This window comes from Triturus cristatus, chromosome 10 (genome assembly GCF_964204655.1).
Source record: "Triturus cristatus chromosome 10, aTriCri1.1, whole genome shotgun sequence".
NCBI lineage: Eukaryota > Metazoa > Chordata > Amphibia > Caudata > Salamandridae > Triturus > Triturus cristatus.
Window position 1 is genome coordinate 1,236,722,473 of NC_140593.1, and position 23,658 is coordinate 1,236,746,130.

A 23,658-nucleotide genomic window follows, 5' to 3' on the forward strand; every position below is an offset into this window, starting at 1 on the left:
CGACGCCGATGTGTGGCAATTTCATCTTCAGCCCAGCTCCGATCATTCCACCTGTATACCAGGAATCAAATGACTGTGAAGACTGGGAAGGGTCGGAGGACCCTCTGGCCCGGCAGGGCCAGTTATCTCCGGACTGGGCAGACGAGCTGGGGATGCCAGTGTGTGAGAAAGTGCCATCTTTCTTGCATGGTATGCCCCCACTTTTTGCTGAATTGCTGAATGTACTTTGACTGAGTGTACCCTGGACTCCTGCCAATCAGGTGCCCAGGGCCTATGTTCCTTACCTAAAACCCAAATTGGCAAACCCTGGCCACATGTCAGCCCTTGGTAAATGGTACCCTAGGTACCCAGGGCCTTGTGACCAGAGAAGGCCCCTAAAGGGCTGCAGCACTTATTGTGCCACCCTTAGAGGCCCTGTACCCTTTCACACACACACTGCCCTTGCAGGCTGGGTGTTTGGGTGCAAGACAAAACAGTCGACATGGCACACATCCCTTGTGCCATGCCCACCACCTCAACTGCCCTGGCATACATCAGCCACACTTCTAGCTGGGTGCACTATGCCAATGGTGTGGGCACAGGAGCAGGAGCCCTGTGCCCCTACAGTACCCAGGTCCATTCCTGAGCACTGTAAGTGCAGTGCTGCCATTTAAGAGTACATGGTGCTGAGAGCTCGTCAAACACGAACTCCACAGCACCATAATGGCAACACTGAAGACTGAGAAGTTTGGTATCAAACTTCTCAGCACATTAAAGCCACACTGATGCCAGTGTGGGATTTATTGTACCAAGCACCCCAGAGGGCATCTTAGAGATGCCCCCTAAAACCTAAACTACAATCCACGTCTGTTCTGAGGCTGTCTAGGCTGCCACACAGCAGACATGTTGCTGGACCCCTGGGTAGGAGAGCCCCTGCTCTCCTGGGCCTGCAACAATGCACATCCTGAGCGAGGTGCTAAATCTCCTCCCCCAGGATGGGCAGGGGGAAGATTCAAAGGCATGCCACCTCTGTAGCTTCCCCAGGCCACTGCAACCCCCCACTCTGGCGGGAAGCTTGACCGGAAACCCCAAATAAGGACAGGGGATGTGCCAGCCTGCCAACCCCATCCCTCAGGTGGGGGAGGCGAGGTGAAGCACATCTCCGGGCTCTCGCCATCTTGGAGATGGGAAACCCTTCCCTATCAGGACTAGGCTTCTGCCCCCCTCCCGCAGGAGAGAGGCAGGATAGGGGGTGTACCCACCCCAGGACAGGGACCCATTGGTCCCTGCCCTTCACCTACCTGTAACACCCCTAAATCTAGTATTTCGGGGCATCCTGAACCTTCCTTCCCCAGATTCCGAAATCCGAAGAAGAGCTAGAAGAAAGAAGACCTGCTTTGCAGCTGCTAAGAAGAGGAAGACACCAACTGCTTTGGCCCCAGCCCTACCGGCGTGTCGACCCTTGAACCAGCTCCTGCTCCAACCCGGCATCTCTTGTTGCCAGCAACCTCACAAACCCCGGAGGACCTGGCTACCTTTTGACTCTCAACCCCTCGGACTCCCATGAGTAGAGGCTCTACTCAAAATCTATTTCTAATCCCTGGCAGTAGCCCAGAACCGCGATCCCTTCACACGCTGCACCCGCCAAGCCTGGCCTGTGCCGGAGTGAACAAAGACCACAAGGACGACCCCACGGCGACTGTGACCCTGAGTCCGGCACCCAAGGACCTCCCTCGACACTCCTGAAGAAGCCTGCAGCCTCAGAACCAGGTGCCCCCCAAACCACGATCAACAGAGGGTAAGATTTCCCGACACCAGAAGGCACCCCTGCACCCGGCGGCCCCATCCCGGGGTATCTACCTATCCTCTTACTACCCAACTTACCTCTCGAAGTGGTGGTGGCACCTGAAGAATCTTCGTCCCCGAGCTTGCAGTCTTTTTCTAAACCGGAGATTTCCCATTGAAATCAATTGAGCGCCCGAAGGCTCAAAAGCACCCTGCACCCAGCCGCCAGAGTGGCCCTGGCAGTGAAAACTCTATTCCTTCCTACTTCCCCACTTGCCCTGAGTAAGTGACCAGGAGCCCAGTTCCCACAGCCGCGTGGCCTGCTAGTCAGCAGCCACCAACCAAGGCCCCCCTACCTCTCATAGGATAACATTGGGCCTAACTCTCTGCACCCGGCCGCCCTTGTGCCGCTGAGGGTGAACCAACTGTGTACCTACCTGACCCTGGGAGACCCCGGAGTCTATGCCCAGAACCTTAACTTTGCCAGTCGAGTACTTGCCTTTAAACCGATAACTCAATTTTCTCCTTAGGGTAACATTGACTGGCTTTTCCTGAAATTTCTTCTGTGTGGACTTTTCAAATCTTAAAATATTCACCAAAAATCAGCCGAGTAACAAACAAAATTACTCACCTGCTCGTAGGTGAGCTCCCAGTGCTGGATCTTGGTGCCCAGCACGGACTCTGAAAAGTACCCACAACTGTACTCACCAGTAACCCAATTTACTCCCATAGGAAATCATTGTCTGTTTTTCTGTGAAATTTCTTCTAAGTGTCAATTTCTGCAAACATTAAATATTCTTTAAAAATCGTATAACTTCTGAAAACGTAATTGCCTACTTATTTTGGATAAAGGTCCCAGTACTGAGTCTAATCACCCAGTACTGGATTACAAAATAACGAGAACATACTATACCTGCAATTTGAATTTTCTGCCATAGGGAATCATTGACTGTTTTCTATGAAATATTTTCTAAGTGTCAACTTTTCAAATACAAAATATTGTCTAAAAATCATCACAGTAATTAAGTCGACTTTTATCACTTGATTCTAAGTACTGTCCCAGGACTGAATCTAGGATCTAGTCCTGGAATTCCAAAAGTAATCCTAAAAGTAATCTGTGGCAAATAACTTGAAACTTCCATTGAACTCAATGCATGATTGTGTTTAAAATTGTGTTGCCTATTGCAACCACTTGTAACTTTCTTCAAAAGTCAATTGCATATTGTAAAAGTATTTATATAAAGCATCTCATTCTGAGAAAGTTTATTTTAACACCTATTGTTGGTTCTAAAATAAAACAACCATATATTTTTATATACAAACCATTGGCTTAGAGTTCAGTTCTTGAGTGTGAGACCATTTTCTGGATGAGTGTGTACAACAATTGCTTTACACTGTCCTCTGATACTGCCTTACTGCTCGACCAAGCTACCACTTTAGAGAGTAAGGTTATATTTAACTTTAGCCTCTGCCAAAGCTCTGGGGACTGTGGACTCTGTACACCCTGTACCTAATTGGGAACAGTATATACAGAGCCACTTTCTCACACAGTGGTCTTGATACATCCCCTGACACTGGCTTCATCTATCCTCCGACCGTGGCTTCGGACGAAGGTGCTGCATTTTCTGTGGTGCTGCACAAGGCGGCCGAAGCCCTTGGGCTAGAACTGCCTGCTGTGGCTATGAGGACGAACCTCCTCACCGAAGTGCTTCAACCGTCAGCAAGCTCCTTGGAGCCTCTGCTGCAGTTCAATGAAGCACTGATTGACGTTCTGCAGGGCACCTGGTCCAAGCCCTCCACAGTTCCTCCTGTGGACCAGAACGTGGCCCGGCGCCACCGCCCTGCACCGGGCGACCCCAGTTTTCTGTCCCAACACCCCACTCCCGAGAGCCTGGTTATCCAGGCCTCTACCTCCCAGACCTCCTTCCCGTCCGGTCGCCCGGATTGGGAATCCAAAAGGCTAGAACAGTTTGGGAAGAAGCTGTTCTCTCTTAGCTTGGGGTTGTGGTCCATCAACACCGCATGTCTTTTGGACCGTTACTCCCACTCCCTGGAGGATGTGCTCCCCCAGTGTCCGGAGGAGGTCCGGACATGACTTGCTCAGGCTCTTGCCTAGGGGCGGGATGCTTCACGGCTTGCAATCCGATGTGGACTGGACATAACGGACTCGCTGGGCATGGCAATGTCGACCACGGTGGCGCTTCGCCGCCACGCCTGGCTGCGGTCCACAAGTTTTTCCGGGGAAGTCCAGAGCACCCTCATGGACATGCCCTTCGATGGCAGTCTCCTTTTTGGCGACAAAGTGGATAGTGCGCTGGAGCGCTTTAAGGACTCCAGGGCTAAAGCCAAGTCCTTGGGCCTTCCGGCCCCGTGCCCGCAAACGTCCGCTTTTCGTCCCTTTCGTCGCCAAGGAAGGGGCACCCCCTCACATCCGACCAGCCACAGGCTGCAGAATCAACCTCCACGCGGTCACGGACCTGGTTTCAGCCGAGGCGGTACCGGGGGACAACGTGCCGGTCCGTCCACATCTACCCCAGCAGCATCCGCCTCAAAGCCCTCCTAATCTGAGCTTTCAGGCCCATTCCACACCAGTGGGAGGCAGAGTTTGCCATCACCTGCTCCACTGGTGCACCATCACATCGGACAGGTGGGGGCTGTAAATCGTCCTTCGAGGTGACCCCTCCAGCCATGCCACCGCAGTGCCACCGAATTTCGGGGGATCACTTGCAGCTTCTGCAGGAGGAAGTTACGTCCCTCTTGGCCAAGGGGGCCATCGAGCGCGTTCCTGGTCCAGAAGTAGGTCGTGGTTGTTGTTCCCACTACTTTCTGGTTCCCAAGAAGGGCAAAGGGGTCCTACGCCCTATCTTGGACCTCAGGAGCGTCAACACCTTCCTCCGGAAGGAAAAGTTCAAGATGCTCAAGTCGCATCTGAGTCCCTCCCAGAAGCTCCTCTTCATCGGAGCAGTTCTGGACTCGGCGCAGTTCCGGGTCTATCCTCTGGAACAGCGGGTCCAGGATATTCAGGCTCTGAATCCCATCTTTCGGCCTCTATCCCGGGTTTCGGTCAGGTTGGTGCTGCGGCTTCTGGGTCTGATGGCCTCCTGCATCCTGTTGGTGCATCACGCCAGATGGCGAATGCGGGCTCTGCAGTGGGACCTGAAGTTTCAGTGGGTCCAGCATCGGGGCAACCTGTCCGACCACGTCCTGATCTTGGAGTGCACTGCGAGACAGTTGCAGTGGTCCGCGATTGGGTCAGTGGCAGATCCCTCTCCCTACCCCAACCTGAGCACATAGTAGTGACGGATGCATCCCTCCTGGGACGGGTGGGGGCCACATAGGAGAGGCGGAGATTAGAGGCCTCTGGTCTCCGGCGAAGTCCCGGCTCCATATCAACCTTCTGGAGCTGAGGGCGATCCGAATTGACTGAAGTCATTCCTTCCCTCTGTCCGGGGAAGTGTAGTGCAGGTGTTAACGGACAACACCACCGCCATGTGGTATTGCAACAAACCTGGCGGGGTGGGGTCGTGGACCCTTTGTCAGGAGGCTCTGCGCCTCTGGACATGGCTGGAACATCAGGGCATCACCCTGGTGGTTCAACATCTGGCGGGCTCTCTGAACGCCAGAGCAGACTAACTCAGCCGCCGGTGCATGATGGATCATGAATGGCATCTAAACTCGGAAGTGGCGCAAGGTCTCTTTCGGCAGTGGGGAGAGCCTTGGTTAGATCTATTCACCACCGAAGAGAACGTGCAATGTCCGCAGTTCTGCGCGTTGGAGTTTCCAAGGCGGCGCTCGCTTGGGGACGCCTTTCGCCGCGAGTGAAGTTGCGGTATTGTTGTACGCCTTTCCGCCTAGATCACTTCTGCCCAGAGTGCTAAAGAAGATCAGGCGCGACCGGGCCCAAGTCATCTTTGTGGCTCCAGATTGGGCACGAAGGTACTGGTATCCCGAGCTACTCAGTCTGTCGATCGATCCCCCGATACTACTGCCTCTTCAGGAGGACCTTCTATCACAGCAGCATGGGACGGTCCTCCACCCGTACCTGTCCAGCCTCCACCTCCATGCGTGGAGATTGAGCGGCGACAGTTGATGCCATTTGACTTGCCTCCTGAAGTGTGTAATGTTGTTCTGGCAGCCAGGCGCCCCTCCACAAAATCGGTATACGCCTGCAGGTGGAACAAATTTGTGGCATGGTGCACAGCAAAGGCTGTGGATCCCCTTTCCGCCCCTCTTTCTGAGGTTCTCCTCTTTCTTCTTTCCATGGCCCAGCAGGGCTCTGCTCTGGGCACCCTCAAGGGATATCTTTAAGCTATTTCTGCTTTCTTACAGCTTCCTGATCAGCCTTCTCTTTTCAAATCCCCTGTTGTTTCTCATTCTTTAAGGGCATTACTCACGTGTTTCCTCCTGTCCCTTTCGTAATGCCTCAGTGGGATTTGAACCTTGTTTTGACCTTTCTGATGTGCGCTCCCTTTGAGCCACTTCATAATTGTCCCCTGCGTCTTCTGACTTATAAGACTGATTTCCTGGATGCCATCACCTGTGCTAGACTGGTGAGTGAGCTCCAGGCTCTCTTCTAATCCTCCTTTCCTTTCTGTCCATCCGGGCAAAGTTGTTCTCAGGACTCGTCCTTCCTTTCTCCCAACCCAAAGGTGGTAACTGCCTTTCACATCGGCCAGTCTGTTACTCTGCCCACCTTCTTTCCGCCTCCGCATCCCTCGAAGGAGGAAGAGAGGCTCCACCGTCTGGACCCAAAGCGGGCGCTGTCTTTCTATTTGGACCGCACCAAACAGTTCCGGGTGGACGGCCAACTCTTTGTTGGCTACGTGGGCGATAAGAAGGGGCGGGTGGTGCACAAACGAACCATCTCTCAGTGGGTTGTTTTTTGTATCAAGGCCTGTTACTCCTTAGATAAAAAGGAACCTCCTTCAGGGTTGAAGGCCCATTCCACTCGGGCCACAGCGGCGACCAGTGCCCTGGGCCGGGGAGTCCCCTTGCAGGACATTTGTCAGGCTGCAACATGGGCCTCACTGCACACGTTTGCCAAACACTATTGCCTGGACAGCCAAGTCCGGAGAGACGGCTTCTTTGGCCGTTCTGTTCTCCAGGACTTTCTGGTGTGATTTTGGTTCGCATACTCACCACCGAGGTTGGTATTGCTGGGGTATCTATTCTAAAATGAGGAATCTAACGTGTTTCTTTCAGGTGAATACGTTACTTACCTTCGGTAACGATATATCTGTAAGAAACATTAGTTAGTTAGATTCCTCACCGACGCACCCATCCTCCCGGTTCTGCGAACCGATATCTAGGGTTGAGGTCATCCCTTTCAGGGCCCTAGAATTTTTTGACACCAGTGTCTGTCTCTTGCATGCCTCTGAATTCCTGGCGCGGAAAGCTATGTAAAAGAAATGACGTCAGCGCGCGAGGGCGGCGTCGAAGTACTCTAGTAAGTAACTTGTTCAATTGTCCCACTCCTTCTTTTCTGGTGATTAAGCGGTAGGTTCATGAGTACATTTGTATCCCTGCACCCTGGTTCTTCCAGTGTGGGGCATATTCATAATCTCCTCTGCAATCCTCTGGGTTGGGGTTTCTTGGCTGTGCCTCAGCCCGTAGCTTTTTGCAGGGGATATCACTTCTTGATGGTGTTGTCTTGGGGTGCTTTGTCGTTACTCCTCTATTCCGGACTTTTTGCCCTTCAATGTTATAGATTGTGGTTGCAGACTTTGTCGTCTGCCACGTCATTTTTAACATGTTTATTCTGCCTCCAGGGGAGGTTATCGCCTTCGCTTTGCAGGGTTGCTTCAGTAACGCAGTGCTTGACACTGTCCCTAATGGTGCTGTTCCTCACCATTCGCTTCTTCCCTTTTTGTTTCACTGATTTTTTTCGAACACTGTTCCCATACTCTCACAATTTTGTTTGTGATTTCAACGCATTGTGGGGCGGAAAAGCTCTCCGAATAAAACTGACGTCCGCGCGCCGGGTTGCGTCTTATGTGACCTCGCTGGCGTCTAGTCCGCGGACGACGTCAGAGCGGGGTCGCGTGGTACCGCCCCTGGCGCGCAGAGATGTTTTGGCAAAGGTTTTCCATATCCAGTCTCTCACCTGGGGATAATTCTACGATAAGTAATCTGCGGCTAGAATCGTCTCTACCAGATACATCATTACCAAAGGTAAGTAACTCGTACTTAAGGGGAATTTCACTATTACTGGGGCCTGATTACCAGGGGCCCAGTGCACTTTCAGTCAAAGTGTCAGTACCAGTGGGCAAAAAGTGTGGTTGACCATGTTGAAAGGAGGCACTTTCCTACCTTTGTGGAGTACTGGTCCTCAACATCTTTTAGGCTACAGACACTTACTAAGCACTACTTCTTGGACAATCTGGTCCGTCAGGGTGAAGTTTTTGTCTGTTCGGTCCTGCAGGACTCTGGTCTAAATTTGGTTTTCAGACCCACTTCCGAGGCATTGTTTGGCTATCTATTCTATGGTAAGGAATCTACGGCTAGAAGTCTTCTAGATCAACTAGTTACTTAACCTTCAGTAACACCCTAACTTGTACAGATTCTATCTAGCCGCAGATTCCGCACTCCTGGTGTGGCAAGTCGCTAAATACCTTTTCACTGCTGAGGTACCGCCTAAATAGTGACCGCATACATCACTTTCTGTGCGGAAAACGCAGAGCTGATCGGCGCTAACTACCGGTGGGAAGGGGTACTTACTGAAAATTTACTGACCCCAGTCTGACGCTTGGGGATTATTCTAAGATAAGGAATCTGCAGCTAAATTGAGTTTCTACCAGATAAGGCGTTACCGTAGGTAAGTAAGTTGTTCTACAGATAAATAACTTGATTAACTCATTTTGAAATTCTACTTTGAATTGTAGTTTTGATAATGGAGTTTGTTGACCAGGAATGTGTTGGCTCATTTTACTTTAGGACTGCAATGTGTAGTGCGTCTGTCATGCTTTTTGGGTCAGATTAATGCTTTGAATCTGTTTGACGCAGGACTGCAGTGTGCTGGCTTTTGTCTTGGACCACCTTCTTCCACACACCCAGAATTCTGAGGATAAGGATACTCCAGCCTTGGCAAGACTCTTTCTGGCCAGTTTAGCTGCAGCTGGCAGTGGTACAGATGCACAGGTGGCACTGGTGAACGAAGTGAAGGGTGCCCTGGGCAGAGCATTAGCTATGACTGAGAGTGCGGAAAAGCATGCCAGGTAAAGCTCAGCAGATCGTGTTGAATGGCAATCAGTAACCCAAAGTTCTCTCCCTCATTCTCATTGTAATCCTTTGTGCTTCCTCTGAGCAGGCTGCAAGCAGTGATGTGTATCATTAGTACCATCATGGAGTCCTGCCCATCCACGTCCGGCTTCTACAGCAGTGCAACTACTAAGACACAGCACAACGGCATGAATAACATTATCCGACTCTTCCTGAAGAAAGGATTGGTCAGCGACCTGGCCAGAGTACCGCACAGCCTCGACTTGTCCAGGTATGGCCAGGTCTGTTCTCCAAGGTGGGCTTCTGCCTTTCTTTTCTTTGTTATATGCGACATTATAGAATTAAATTAACTCTACAGCAAGCACAACAATGAGCCTATGCAGTCTTACCTTGTTTATGCCACTTAAGTTTCTGTTTTTAATTTCTGCAACTTTCGGCAGTACAGTTTAACAGCTTTAACCTCACACCACACAACTAATCCTGAGGTTACTTAAATGTGTCTGATTAAATCTGATAGAGATGTCTAGCCGCAGACTTCATACCTTAGAATTTTCCCTAGGTGTCAGACTGTGTCTGAGTTTTCTTGAGCAGTGACCATGTGCCTACAGGGGGTCAGAAACTTGTCTGTGGTGGCAGGCCGGTAGGATACCAGTCGGCTTCATGCTATAGGACTAGTAGGTTTTCAGGGGGCACCTCTAAGGTGCCTGTGGGATGCATGTCACAATAAATCTGATCCTGGCATCAGTATGTATTTGAGATTAGATGTTTGATACCAAATACTATTATTTTCAGTGCAGCCTTTAGGTAGCTTGGTAGCTCTTAAGGTCTAGTGCATACCTTTAACATGGTTGCCTTCAACGTGGCTGCCTGAACACTTACAATGCTAATGGAGATATGCCCTCACATGTAATACAGTGCACCCTGCCTTGAGGCGCTAATGCTTACGGTAAGGGTGGCTTGCATATGATACGCTGTGTACATCTGAAAGAGACAATTAGTTATAGATTCCATACCTTAGAATTACCCCCAGGCGTCCGACTGGATACGGAGAATTTTTCGTCCGTAGTACCCCTGCGCATCGAAAGGTGGCATCTGTCGGCTCCATGTTTGTCGTTGGCGTTGTGGTCGCCGGGATGATGTCGCGGTCGCTACTTAGATGCTGCCCTCGCGCGCTGACGTCAGTTCTTTCTTTTTCACGCCAGCCAGCGCAAATCCGGAGGGAGCGGTACCTCCAGTCACTTTTTGACTGACTTTTTTTGAGCGACTTTTGTCGACCTCGTTTTGAGCCCTCGACTCTTGGTGCATGTAGGGATGCCCGGTTTCAGGGGTTGCTGTTCCTGCCGAGGGTTGATGTCGGTGACCGATCCGCTCTGTGTGCATCTGTTGTGCCTGGAACCCAACCACGACTCCAAGTTGTGTTCCGACTGCGGTCTGCGACTTGTCTTTGCGGAAGCGGTCCTGTAGGAAGCTGGCTCTGTATATACTATACCAAAGTGAGGTATAGTTTTCACAGAGTCCAGTGGAACCCCAAAGGTAGGCAGAGGTTAAGTTAGATAGAACCTTACTCTCTATTTGTGGTAGTGTGGTCGTGCAGTAAGACAGTATCAGAGGACAGTGTTAAGCATTTGTTGTACACACCCTGTCAGCAAATGATTTAACACCTTCAAAGACTGAACTTCAGACCAATTGGTTTTGTATAAAAAATATTCTTTGTTGTTTGATTTTGTAGAACCAAGCAAGCCTGGCACAGGTAAGTTGATAAATTCTTTGCAGTAAATATACAGTTTGAAATGCAATTGTAAATGTACTTTGACATGGTTACTGTTTGAATTGCTGGTAATGCAATACTGTGAAATGCTGTACATATACTTTGTATCGACTTGGCAATGAAAATTACACGCAAGTTACTTTTACGTTACTTTGAGATTACTTTTTAGATGACTTTTTCTACTCACTGGAACATTTACTAGAGAAAATGTATGTAAAATCAGTTTTTTTCACAATTTTAATTTTTCTGGTTTCCATACAAATCAACTCCACACTTAGAACATTGTTCAGAGAAAAACAGTCAGTGGATTCCTATGGAGAGAAATGAATTTAACGGTTACCAGGTAAGTGATCGGTCTTTGGAGTTGAGTTTCTGGGGTAAGATTACAGGTAAATTACTTTTGAGATTACTTTTCTTACACAAAGTAGTATACATGGATACTACTATGGGACATTTCCTGTAAACGGGTAAGTTAAAATCGTTTTTGTTAGTACAATTTTAAAGAATTTCTTTAGGTTTTCAAACTCCACACTTAGAAACTTTGCCAAGAAAAACAGTCAGTGTTATCCTATGGAGGAAAATAGTCTTATTGGTTTTAAGGTAAGTATTCGGTAGTGGGAGTTGAGGTTCTGGGGGCAGAGTCAGGGGTCCTCCAGGGTCAAGGATGATTCTCGTTACACGCTCAGCGGTACTAGGGCGGCTGGGTGCAGAGTGCTGAGGCCCAATGTTATCCAATGGGGGATAGGGGCCTCTGGTTGGTGGCTGCTGGCAAGCAGGCCACTGGATTGTGGGAGCAAAGCTCCTGGACTTTAGCTCAGGGCAAATGGGGAAGCAAATTAGCACCAAAGGTGCACCCTCCGCTAAACTAGGGCGGCCGGGTGCGGTTTCGACATAGGGCACACTGTTGGTTTCAATGGAGAACATCCGGTTTGGAAAGACACTGCAGGCTTGGGATGAAGGTCTTCTGGGTGCGACCACCACTTCGAGAGATAAGTTGGGAAGTTAGGGATTGGTTAGGCACTGTTGGTTTGGGCACACAAGGCTGTAGAGTGTCGGATGCAAGGGTTCCTTTTGGGGTCGGATCTTCTTACCAGCTCTTGGTCACGGTTAGAGGGGCCTTCTGGATTGAGGCTGCAGGCGTTTGCTTGAGGCAGGTCAGGGGTCGCTGGATCTCGGGTCAGGATCGCCGGGGTGACCTCCTCATGATGTTTGCCCACTTGGGCTCGGGCCGTGGATGGCGGGTGCAGAGTGGGGCAGTTTCTGGCCGGAGCCAGAGGTTGCAGATGAACAAAGATCCTGTGTTCAAGGGAGACAATGTCTTTGTAGTTGAAGGCAGGCAGGTCCTCTGGGGTTTTTGAGGTTGCTGGCTGCAGGACACACTGGGATTTCGCAGGAGCAGGTTTGAGGGGGAGGCAGGCCGGTAGGGCTGGGGCCAAGTAAGTGGGCGTCTTTATCTTGGTAGCTGCTGTATGGTTGTTTGTTCCTTCTTCTTGCAAGTTCTTGTCTGAGGAAGCAGTGTTCAGGGGTGCCCCTAAATACTAGATTTAGGGGCGTTATAGGTAGGTAAAAGGCCGGGACCAATGGGTCCCTGCCCCCTATTGGGAAACGGACATTTCAACGCAACTTTTACTACGCGTTGCTATTAGATCGCATGCGTTACAAAGCATGCGATGTAACAACTCGTAGCGTTTACTATGCTTACTTTCATCGCATGCGCTTCTTTGACGCATGTGATGTAATGGCAATCCAAGTCGTTGTGAGGCAACTGAGGCTGTTTCCTCACAATGACGTGCACCGTCCCTCGAAGCGGGAAGCAGGAACCGGGAGCAGAGACGGTGACGCTGGAGAGGAACCACAAGGAAAGAGGTAAGGGGGTTTATGCTTGGGGTGGGGGTTACTTTTGTAGCGTTTAGTGTAGTGTCAAAGTAGTGTTGTAATGTTTGTGTTGTGTGGGGTTTTGTTTTATGTTTTAGGGTATTTTTTGGGTTTGTGTAGTGTTCTAGGGTTGTCAGTGTTTTAGGGTTTAGTTTAGTGTAGTGTTTGTGTAGTGTGTATTCTGGTAGGGTCAGTGTGTTGGGGTTTAGTGTAGTGTTGTAGTGTTTGTGTAGCGTTTTAGGGTAGTGTCAGTGTTTTAGGGTTGTCATTGTTTTAGGGTTTAGGGTAGCGTGGTTGTGTATTGTGTTAGGGTTTAGGGTAGTGTTGTAGTTTCTGATGGATACATCTGCCAGTGGATTTCCCACCTTGTGAATATCCCCTGCTCCAGCAACATTCGGAAACTTTTGTAGCAGTCCACGCCGATGGGGTCGAAGACTACGTCACAGAGACACGGCTCCGCTCGCGACTCCGCTGACGTCACCGGCTCCATAAGAAGACCTTGTCGGCGTGATGACGTCAGTTCCCTTTTTTCCGCGCCGTCGACGCCAACGGATTTCGGGAATTGCTGTTGGTAGCTTTACTGTTAGTTTGTTTTTCTTCTGGGTTTTCCCTGTTTCTCTTCGAAGAAGATGTTGACGAAGTCGGGTTTCAAGCCCTGTCGGGAACGTGGCAAACCAAACACATGTCGATTACAGATCCACATGAAGACTGTGTTTGGTGTCTCTTCCGACCACGATGTGGATGGTTGCTCTTGCTGTCGCAAGATGAGCTCCAAAGCTCTAAAAGAAAGGGAGGCGAAGCTTTTCATCGCTAAGATGATAAAAGAAAAGAGGAAGAAGGAAGTCAAGATCGAGGTCACGATCGAGGTCGGCGTCGAAGGCGACTTCGGGGCATGCTTCGCGAACCAAGAAGCATAAGAAGAAGAGGAGGCATTCTTCTCATCATCATTCTGATAAGAGTTCGGCTCCGAAGTCGAAGTCGCCGGCTCGACGCGAAAGGAATCCGTGTCTCCTTCACCGGTCCCGTATTCTCCTGGTCGTTCTTCTCCAGTGACTTCGCCGGCTCTGGCGATGCCATCCCCGACGCCGGTTCCATCTCTGGGTCCATCTCCGGCTCCGGTTGAGGATCTTCAAGTCCCGGGTGAGCCTGCGACGCCGCTTGTTCCACCGTCTGCGCCGGTTGGCCCGAGTCCGGTGATGCCTGACCAGTACCCTGCATTCCCTGTGCCAGGTCAGGACCCCTCGCAATATCTGAATGCGATGTATGGGGTGTTCGCGAGAGCCATGTACACCACTGGTGCACCTGTGGGTCCAATAGCGTTTAATTTGGGGGTGCCGCAGGCCTATCCGCAGGCCTTTTTCTTGACGTTTTTTCCAGCGACGCCGTCTTGGCGTCGACTGGCGCCGGCTCGACCTCGTTCGCCGGCTGCTCCTGCGGATCCACGCTCGACGCCGGTGCCGTCGGATTCGATCACGGCGCCGCCGCCGGATTCTATCACGGCGCCGCCGACCCCGCTTGTGCGGATTCGATCCAGAAGGGAAGCACAGAGAGTGGTGGATGAAAGGAGGTACCTTTTGGAGGAAGCTGAAGAGGAGGAGCTGGTTGAGTCTGATGTGTATGAGGAGCTTAAGGAGGCTAGTGGACTGGATTTGTCTCCTGAGTGGGAAATCACTCCACCTTCAGATGAACCCTCAAAAGATGTGGCTCCGTATCATACGGTCATCAGGAAGGCTGCGGAGCTGCTAGATCTTCAGTTGCCAACTACGGAGTTCAGATCGAATATTCTGACTGAGGTGCTGCATTCGCCCACTACAGTTTCGGAGCCTTTGTTGCCCTTTAATGAGGCCATTATTGACCCTGTTCTGGAGGTGTGGCATAAGCCTTTTTCTGCTCCTGCAGTCTCTAAGACGGTCGCAAGGAGGTATAGGGCGGCTCCTGGGGATCCTGAGTTTTTAATGTCGCTCCCATCGCCCGAGAGCCTGGTGGTTCAGGCGGCTTGTTCGGGTAAATCTAGGGGTGCTTTCCCTCAGGTTCCGGGGGACAGAGAAGCTAAAAAGGTAGACCAGTCGGCCAAGAAGGTCTTTTCATCGGCCAGCATTGCCCTTAAGTCGACTAATGCGACTTGCCTGTTGGGACGCTATATCCATGCGCTCATGGACTCGGCGAAGAAATTGGCGCCAAAGCTTTCTGAGGAGGATAGAGCCGGCTTCAATGAAGTTTTGACTGATGTCCAGGCGGCAGCATGCCAAGTGATACAAAGTGGGCTGGACACGGCAGACTCAGTAGCAAGAGTCATGGGGTCTTCTGTTGCCACCAGGAGGAGTGCGTGGCTGAAGACTTCTGAGTTCTCCCTGAATGTGCAATCGACTTTGTTGGACCTGCCATTTGATGGGTCTGGTTTGTTTGGTAAGAAGGCTGATACTGCTCTTGAACGCTTTAAGGAGAGCAAGGCTTCCGCTAGGTCTTTGGGCCTTCAATCCCAGTCAAGGGGGTCTTTTAAAAGATACAGAGGCTTCGGAAGGGCAACCTTTCGTTCCTACAGACCCAGCAGCAGCAACAGCAGCAAAGCTTTGTTCAAAGGTTACAGAGGTAGAATCAGGGGTCGCTCACGTGGCCGTCAACTCTCCTCCGCATCTTCCTCGTCCCCTCCCACCACCGCAAAACAGCCCTAGATCCGCCAATCTGGATCATGCTGGTCCTGTGGGGGGTCGGCTTACCCATTTTCTGCAAGATTGCGAGTCTGTAACTACAGATCTCTGGGTTCTGGAACTTGTAGAAAATGGGTACGCCCTTCCCTTTCGGGAATTCCCTCCAAATTACCCTCTGAGTCAAGGGGCTTGCTCGGAGGACCACCGTCTTCTCCTGCAGGAGGAAGTCCTGAAGTTGTTTCAAAAAGGTGCGATAGAGGTGGTTCCAGAGCAGGAGAGGGGTCAGGGATGCTACTCCTGGTATTTCCTGATTCCGAAAAAGGACGGCAGATTGCGTCCGATATTGGACCTCAGAATCTTGAATCTTTTTCTTAAACAGGAGAAGTTCAAGATGCTCACCCTTGCTCAGGTTCTTCAAGCGCTGAATCAGGAGGACTGGATGGTGTCGATCGACTTGCAGGATGCGTATTTCCACATCCCCATCCTGAAGTCGCACCGGAAGTATCTCCGGTTTACGGTAGGATCGCAACATTATCAGTTTGCGGTCCTTCCGTTTGGTCTTACTACTGCACCCGAGTCTTCATGAAGGGGATGGCAGTGGTGGCAGCCCATCTCAGAAGGTCGGGGATCTCAGTTTTCCCCTATCTGGACGACTGGCTAATAAAAGCGGAGTCGCCGGAAAAGGTGCTACTTCATCTGCAGGATACAACTCAGCTGTTGTACAAATTGGGTTTCTCGATAAACGTGCCCAAATCTCACCTGGTGCCCTCTCAGTGCAACCTGTTCATATGTGCGGTACTGGACACTACTGTGTGTCGAGCATTCCCTCCTCCTCAAAGGATTCTCGACATACAGCAAATGATTCCTTTGTTGTACAATGGAGCGGTCATTCCAGTTCTGAAAGTCCTTCGCCTGCTCGGCCTGTTTGCTTCCTGCATTTTGTTGGTCAACCATGCACGCTGGCACATGAAGGCGCTCCAGTGGTGCCTCCGCAGGCAGTGGTATCAGCACAAGGGAGATCTCAGGGAGTCTGTGAGGATCTCCAGAGAAGCTGCGGCGGATCTGTCTTGGTGGAGCGTGGAGGGCAATCTGTCCCAAGGAAAGCCCTTCTATCTACCTCCATCGGTGGCCACATTGATTACGGATGCATCCACTTTAGGGTGGGGTGCTCATCTGGGGGATCTGGAGATCAAGGGTCTTTGGTCTCCAGAGGAAAGGTTGCTTCACATCAACCTTCTGGAATTGCGGGCGATTCGTTTGGCGCTCAAGGCCTTCCTCCCTTCCCTTCGCTGTCAGTCTGTTCAAGTCCTGACGGACAACACTACCGCGATGTGGTATATCAACAAACAGGGAGGAGTGGGGTCGCATTGTCTCTGCAGAGAGGCTCTGCGTTTATGGTCCTTGGGCTCAGGACCATCAGATTTGTCTGATGGCAAATCATTTGGCCGGGGTTCTAAACGTACGTGCGGACAGTCTCAGTCAGCAGTTCTCTGCCGACCACGATTGGAGGCTCCATCTGGAGGTGGTTCGTCACGTTTCGGATGTGGGGAACTCCTCGGGTGGACCTGTTCGCCGCTCACGAGAATGCTCACTGCCTGTCATTCTGCAGTCTCCAGTATCCGATGCAGGGAGTGTTGGGGGACGCGTTTCAGTTGAGTTGGGGCTCTCGACTCCTTTACGCGTTTCCTCCCATACCCTTGATGCCTCGTGTTCTGAGGAAGATTCGCCAAGACCGGGCCCAAGTTATATTGATCGCCCCGGATTGGCCAAGAAGGGTGTGGTATTCCGATCTTCTCCACCTCTCCTCGTGCTCTCCGCCTCCCTCTGAGGGCAGACCTCCTCTCGCAATCGGAGGGTCAGGTTCCACACCCCCACCTCCAGAGCTTACATCTTCATGCCTGGAGATAGAACGGGGCAACCTGAATTCTTTTTCTCTCCCACCTGATGTGGTAGATGTAATTTTGTCTGCCAGACGTCATTCCACCAAATCTATATATTCCTATAGGTGGTCTAAATTTGTTCTCTGGTGTGGAGAGAAGTCAATTGATCCTTTGAAGGCTCGTCTATCTAACATTCTACAGTTTGCCCTTTCTCTTGCTTAGCAAGGCTTTGCTGTGGCTACTGTAAAAGGATACTTATCGGCTTTGTCGGCTTTCCTTTGCTTGCCGGATCAGCCGTCATTATTCAACTCACCTATTGTTCTTCGTTTTCTTAAGGGCCTCACAAACAGGTTTCCTCCTACTCCCTTTATTGTGCCTCAATGGGACTTAAATCTTGTCTTGACTTATCTTATGGGTTCTCCCTTCGAGCCCTTACACAAGTGTCCCTTGAGACTGTTGTCTTTTAAGACGGTTTTTCTCATTGCAATCACCTCGGCAAGGAGGGTAAGTGAGCTTCAAGCTCTAAGTTCAAAACCCCCGTTTTTGACCATACATGCTGAAAGAATGGTACTCAGGACCAGGGCTGCATTTCTGCCTAAGCTGGTAACTCCTTTCCATCTGGGGCAGTCCATTACCCTTCCTTCCTTCTACCCTCCCCCTCACCCTTCCAAGGAGGAGGAGAGACTTCACCGCTTGGACCCTAAGAGGGCGGTGAGCTTCTACCTGGACAGGACAAAGGACGTCCGAGTTGATGACCAGCTCTTCGTGGGCTTTGTTGGCTGCAGGAAATGTCGAGCGGTGCACAAGCGCACCCTTTCCAGATGGATTGTCTTGTGCATCAAGATATGCTACTCTTTGGCCGGTAAGGAACCTCCAGAGGTTTTAAGGGCTCATTCCACTAGAGCAAAGTCTTCCACTTCTGCTTTGTCTAGGGGTGTTCCTGTGGAGGACATTTGTAGGGCGGCAACTTGGGCCTCCCTTCACACCTTTGCAAAATATTATTGCTTGGACACCGAGGTGAGGAGGGACGGACACTTTGCTAGTTCCGTCCTTCAGGATTTTCTGGTATAGAAGGGCGGACACCCTCCGGGAGTGGGGACTGCTGTGGGAATCTATTCATAAGGTGAGGAATCCACTGGCAGATGTATCCATCAGAAGAACAAGTTACTTACCTTCGGTAACGCTTTTTCTGGTGGATACAGTATCTGCCTGTGGATTCCTCACTGACCCACCCGCCTCCCCGTTGTCCACCCTTGTATACCAACAATTCTAATGATGATGTTTCATACTGTATTTGTTACTGTCAAAGGCATGGTGTTGTTTCTTTTGCCTTCCTATTTATTCTTCACACTGTGTGTTGCATTGTATATTATGTACTGTGTATACTGTGTATATATTGCTGTCAGTCTGTCCGTGTGCCTCGAAGGCACGGAAAAAAGGGCGGAACTGACGTCCTCACGCCGACGAGGTCTTCTTATGGAGCCGGTGACGTCAGCGGAGTCGCGAGCGGAGCCGTGTCTCTGTGACGTCGTCTTCGACCTCATCAGCGTGGACTGCTACAAAAGTTTCCGAATGTTGCTGGCGCAGGGGATATTCATAAGGTGAGGAATCCACAGGCAGATACTGTATCCACCAGAAAAAGCGTTACCGAAGGTAAGTAACTTGTTCGTTTGTGTAGTGTTTTAGGGTTAAGGGTAGTGTTGTAGTGTTTTGTGTAGTGTTTTAGGGTTTAGGGTAGTGTTTGTGTAGTGTAGTGTTTTAGGGTTCAGGGTAGTGTAGGGAGGGTCGTGCAGGGCAGTGTAGTGCTATTGTAGGGAGAGGACTGGGGGTCGGGGGAGGGTTTTGTAGGGGTAGGGTAGTCACCTTGCAAACGTTAACCGCGAGTATAGCTTTACCACGCATGCCTTTGCGTTGTAATGGCATGCGTGGTAAAGTCATAGTCGTGGTAATAGTTTGTGATGTAATGGCATGTCGTGGTCATTGACATCGCGTAGTAATACTCGCATGCGTGGTATTAGTATGCGATGTAATGACATACATTCCCCCCTATTATGCCACCGTCCAGTGGGAGGGGGGCATAATAGGGGGGACTGAGTTGTGCTTCACCTCGCCTCCTCCACCTTAGGGGTGGAGTTGGGAGAGGTGGGCACACCTCTTCCTCACTTGTTTTTCCCGCCGGTTCTCCCGCCCAAAGTGGGGGTCAGAACCAGTGGGGACCAGTTGCTGAAAGCAGCAAGTGGCCTGGGTAAGCTCACAAGGGCAGCAAGCATTTGAAGCTTCCCCTCCGTGAACCCTGCCCATCCTGGGGGAGGAGGCTTGGCACCTCGTCCCAGGTTTGTTAATTGTTTCAGGCCCCAGAGAGCAGCAGGCTCTCAACTCAGGGGCCCAGAAACATGTCTGGTGGTGGCAGCTGAAAGCAGCCACTCAGCTTGGATACTAGAGGTGGGTTAGTTTTCAGGGGCATCTCTGAGATGCCCTCAGTGTGCATTTTTCATTAAATCCCACACTGGCATCAGTGTGGATTTTAATGTGCTGAGAAGTTTGATATCAAACTTTTCAGTTGTCAGTTTAGCCATTCTAGGTCTGTGGAGTTTGTAATGAGAAACTCCTAGCACCATATACTCTTAATGGCAATTACAATGTCTAAGAATGGACTTGGACACTGGGAGGGTACAGGGCTCATGCATCTTTAACCTCACCACTGGTATAGTGCACTCAGCTAGAGGAGTGACTGACCTATGCCAGGGCAGTGGTTTGTAGGCATGGCACACATTGCCACTGGATTCAAGCTAGCCTGGCTGATGAAGGGTGTTACCCAGAAACCGGTCCCAGGATGCTTGTTTCCAGTTCCAGTTCAGGGAAGATCTGGCTTGGCAGTTCAGGCTGGACTGTTCCCATGAGGCACAGGGTCAAGACTGATTTGCATATAGCTGGGTCTGACCTGAGGTGGCGAAGTGAGCTAAGGAATGATGGATTCGACCCAGATCTTTGACTGGGGGTGAGTGTCTGAAAAGTTTTGTGCTCTGTCACTCATTTCCTTGTGTTTACACACAGATGTGTGCCATGTCGACTCTTCACTTTGTTCTGCACCAAAAAACGCAGCCTGCAAAACCAGTGTGTGTGTAAGGGTACAGGACCTCTAAGCGTGGCACAATAAGGCCTGCAGCCCTTAAAGGCTTTCTCTGGTCACAGTACCCTAGGTCCCTGTGGTACCATTTACCAGGGGCTGACCTATGGCCAGAGATTGCAATTGGGTTTAGGCTTTAATGCAGTTTTAGGGAAGGAACACAGGCCCTGGGTGTAGGAAGGTGGAATCTGACTATATGGTTGCCCCCACTTTTTTCCTAATGATTTGCTGGTTTATGACTTAGTTGGACTGGGATCCTGCTATTCCGGTCCCCAGTCTATCTGCTTTCTCTGTAAAATGGTTTCCATGTACATTAGGTACATATCTAATTGTGTTCTGGAGTGCCTTTCTGAGCCCTGGCATCACAAAATGGATGCCTCTGCCACAGACACGGGTCTGGCCTCTTGCTGTTGACCGAAACTCCAGCAGGGGAGGCCTGGACAATAGGTTTCCTGTCGAGGGGAGGTGTCCCCACCTCCCCAGACAGCCTGATGTGTATTGGGGTTGGGCGGGAGCAATCTCTGGTGCTTTGAAGTCCTGCACTGGGGGGCACATTTGTTGTCCCTGTGCATAGTCCAGTTCAAACCGGTTTCAGGGGCTACCTGCCCCTGCTCTGGCGTGAAACTGGACAAAGGAAATGGGTGTAACCACGTCCAAAGGTACATTCCCTAACGCACCACCTGATAGGGAATCCAAATAGCTGGACCATCTTGTGAAGAGGTTTTCTTCCTCCAGTTTGGGACTGTGGTCGGTAAACACTGCATGTCTGTTGGGCTGGTACACCCACTCCTTGTGGGATACAGTAGTGCAGGTGCTGCCCCAGTGCCCGGAGGAGGCCCGGGCCGCGCACTCCTGTGCAGTTGCCAAAGTGAGAGACGCAGCCAAGTTTACCATTCGCTGTGGACTGAACACCACCAACTTGCTAGGCAGGCCGATTTCAACGTTAGTAGCCATTCAACGCTATGCCTGGCTGAGGTAGACTGGTTTTTAAGGGGAAGTCCAAGCTACCCTTATGGACATGCCCTTTGATGGCTATCGCCTGTTTGGCGATGTAGGAAAGTGGGTTTCTGTTGCATTCCCTCCCCCCTTTTTTGCCAGACTATTGAAGCACTTTCACTTGATGTGCACTGGTTCCCTGCCAGTCGGGTTCCCTGGGCCTGTGTTCTTTCCCCAAAACTAACCCAATTGGCATCTCTGGCCACAGGTACCCAGGGCACTATGACCAGAGAAGGCCGCAGCACGTATTGTGCCACCCTTAGAGGCCCTGTACCCTGACACTCACTCACTCACTCACTCTCTCACTCTCACTCTCACTCTAGATTCAGTCCTGGGTCAGTACTTGGAATCAAGTGATAAGAGTCGACTTAATTACTGTAATGATTTTTAAACAATATTTAGCTATTTTAAAAGTTGACACTTAGAAAATATTTCATAGAAAACAGTCAATGATTCCCTATGGCAGTAATTTCAAGTTACAGGTATAATATGTTCTTGTTACTTTTGTAATCCAGTACTGGGTGCCTAGACTCAGTACTGGGACCTTTATCCAAAACAGGTAAGAAATTACGTTTTCAGATATTATACGATTTTTGAAGAATATTTATAGATTGCAGAAATCGACACTTAGAAGAAATTTCACAGAAAAACAGTCAATGGTTTCCTATCGGAGAAAATTGGGTTACTGGTAAGTTCGAGGCATGTGGGCTGCTGAATTCATATCTGTGCATAGATCGCCGCCTAGTGTTGGGTCCGGATGTTTGCACGTTGTTGTCCTGGAAGAGTCTTCGAAGTATCCTTGGATAGGTGACTCCTCCCCTGGACTACAGTGCGCATGGGCATCCTCTCCATCCTCAGATTGTTTTTTTCCGCCATTGGGTTCGGATGTGCTATCTTAACTCCAGTTAGGAAAAACTTTGTATCGAGGCCAAAAGGCCTTTAGTTCGCGTCGGTACTGTTCACTCGATCGGTTTCGACTCTACCTGTTAGCTTACTAACTTTGGAAACAACTTTTCGCTTTTTACCTGACCATCGACGACACCGACGATGGAGTCGAGGACACCATTCAAGAGGTGCCCGGTATGCAATGCGAAATATCCCCATATCGACGTCCACCCGGTGTGCAACAAATGCTTGTCGCCGGACCACGACGAATCGACATGCATGGCCTGTGCCCGGTTCCGTTCCAAGAAGACTCTACGGAATCGACGAGCGGCGAGACTCGAAGCGCAGCACGCGGCACCAGCCCCGGCAGACATCTTCAACGCCGAAGATGTCGAGGAATTGGAAATCCTACCCTCCAATCCCGGTTCCGAACATGACTCCGGTTCGGACGACGTCGACGAATCACTCTTTCGCAGAGATGAAGACAACACCAAGGTAGGAGACGGCGATGAGGCCTTAGGGGCCGAAGAGAGTAGCTCCAATGACGAGCAAGGCCTACCCGTTCAGACTGACGAGAGCCCAGTGCCACAGTCTATGGCTCCGGTCGAGGGATCGCCTTCGGACCTTACCCGAGACCTATCCCGCAGTTCTTCGGCCCCGCCCTCGGGCCCTGCCTCGGACGTTCAGCGGCAGCCATTATTACCTAAACCGGCTGGTTTCCCTTCTACCAAACCGAAACCTGCACTGGTACAAATGAAACCGAAACCGAAAGTGGCGCTAGTCGGATCGAGGCCTTCCACACCTTCGACGCCAGCGACACGCATCGGCACCGAGCGCAACAAACGAGACTTCGGTGCCGAACTTGAAGCGGCCGATGTCGGAGTCGGCATACGGAAAAAGGCCCTCGGTGCCATCAAACCTGCTCGGCTCGCGGCGCCGACGCCATCGACTCCTAAACCAAAGGTCATACTGCCTGCTGCGTCTCACGTCGCTTCCACGGCAACACCAAAGCCTCCTGCATCGAAAACGTCGACGGCCATTTCCGCCCCTCGACCCGATGACCCACCGGCGCCGAAAAAGTCCACGGCCGCCTCTACAAACCTAGTCTGCGCTAAGGCCTCGAAAGCGCTTCAAGTGCGAACCGTTGCAGCACAAGGCAGCAAAACCCAAACGGTCCTCCAGGACACGTCGGGCTCCGGCCCACCAAAAGCTCAAGCAGCCTCTTCGGCGCCAGCCAACATAGCTTTTGGCCTGCCGCCATCCACGATCCCGAAAATGTTCCAACTCAGGACACGGGTCACCCACACCACGGTTACACCTGCTGAGACGTCTCCGTCACATTACATCGACGCCAATACCGGCAGGATGATTATCCATGACCGGAGGATAACTTCGGAGCCACCCTTGGACCCTTTCAGGATCCCACTAAAAAGAAAGCTGCCTGTGGACTCAGAACCTGTGCTTTGCGAATCTTTCGACTCGCCCTACCAGGATCCT

General features: G+C 50.9%; 1 protein-coding gene across 5 annotated transcripts in view; it reads left to right on the forward strand.

Moving 5' to 3' along the window:
• The window catches only part of HUWE1 (HECT, UBA and WWE domain containing E3 ubiquitin protein ligase 1), a 1,878,220-nt gene that overhangs the window by 939,386 nt on the left and 915,176 nt on the right, over positions 1-23,658 (forward strand). For 3 of the 5 annotated variants that reach the window (XM_085629866.1, XM_085629867.1, XM_085629863.1), the window contains exons 47-48: positions 8,767-8,978; positions 9,071-9,253. In XM_085629866.1, coding sequence (XP_085485992.1) covers positions 8,767-8,978; positions 9,071-9,253 — 395 coding nt within the window. Of the gene's footprint in view, positions 1-8,766; positions 8,979-9,070; positions 9,278-23,658 lie in introns of all 5 variants that reach the window. The other 2 variants (XM_085629865.1, XM_085629862.1) reach the window with 1 other exon arrangement.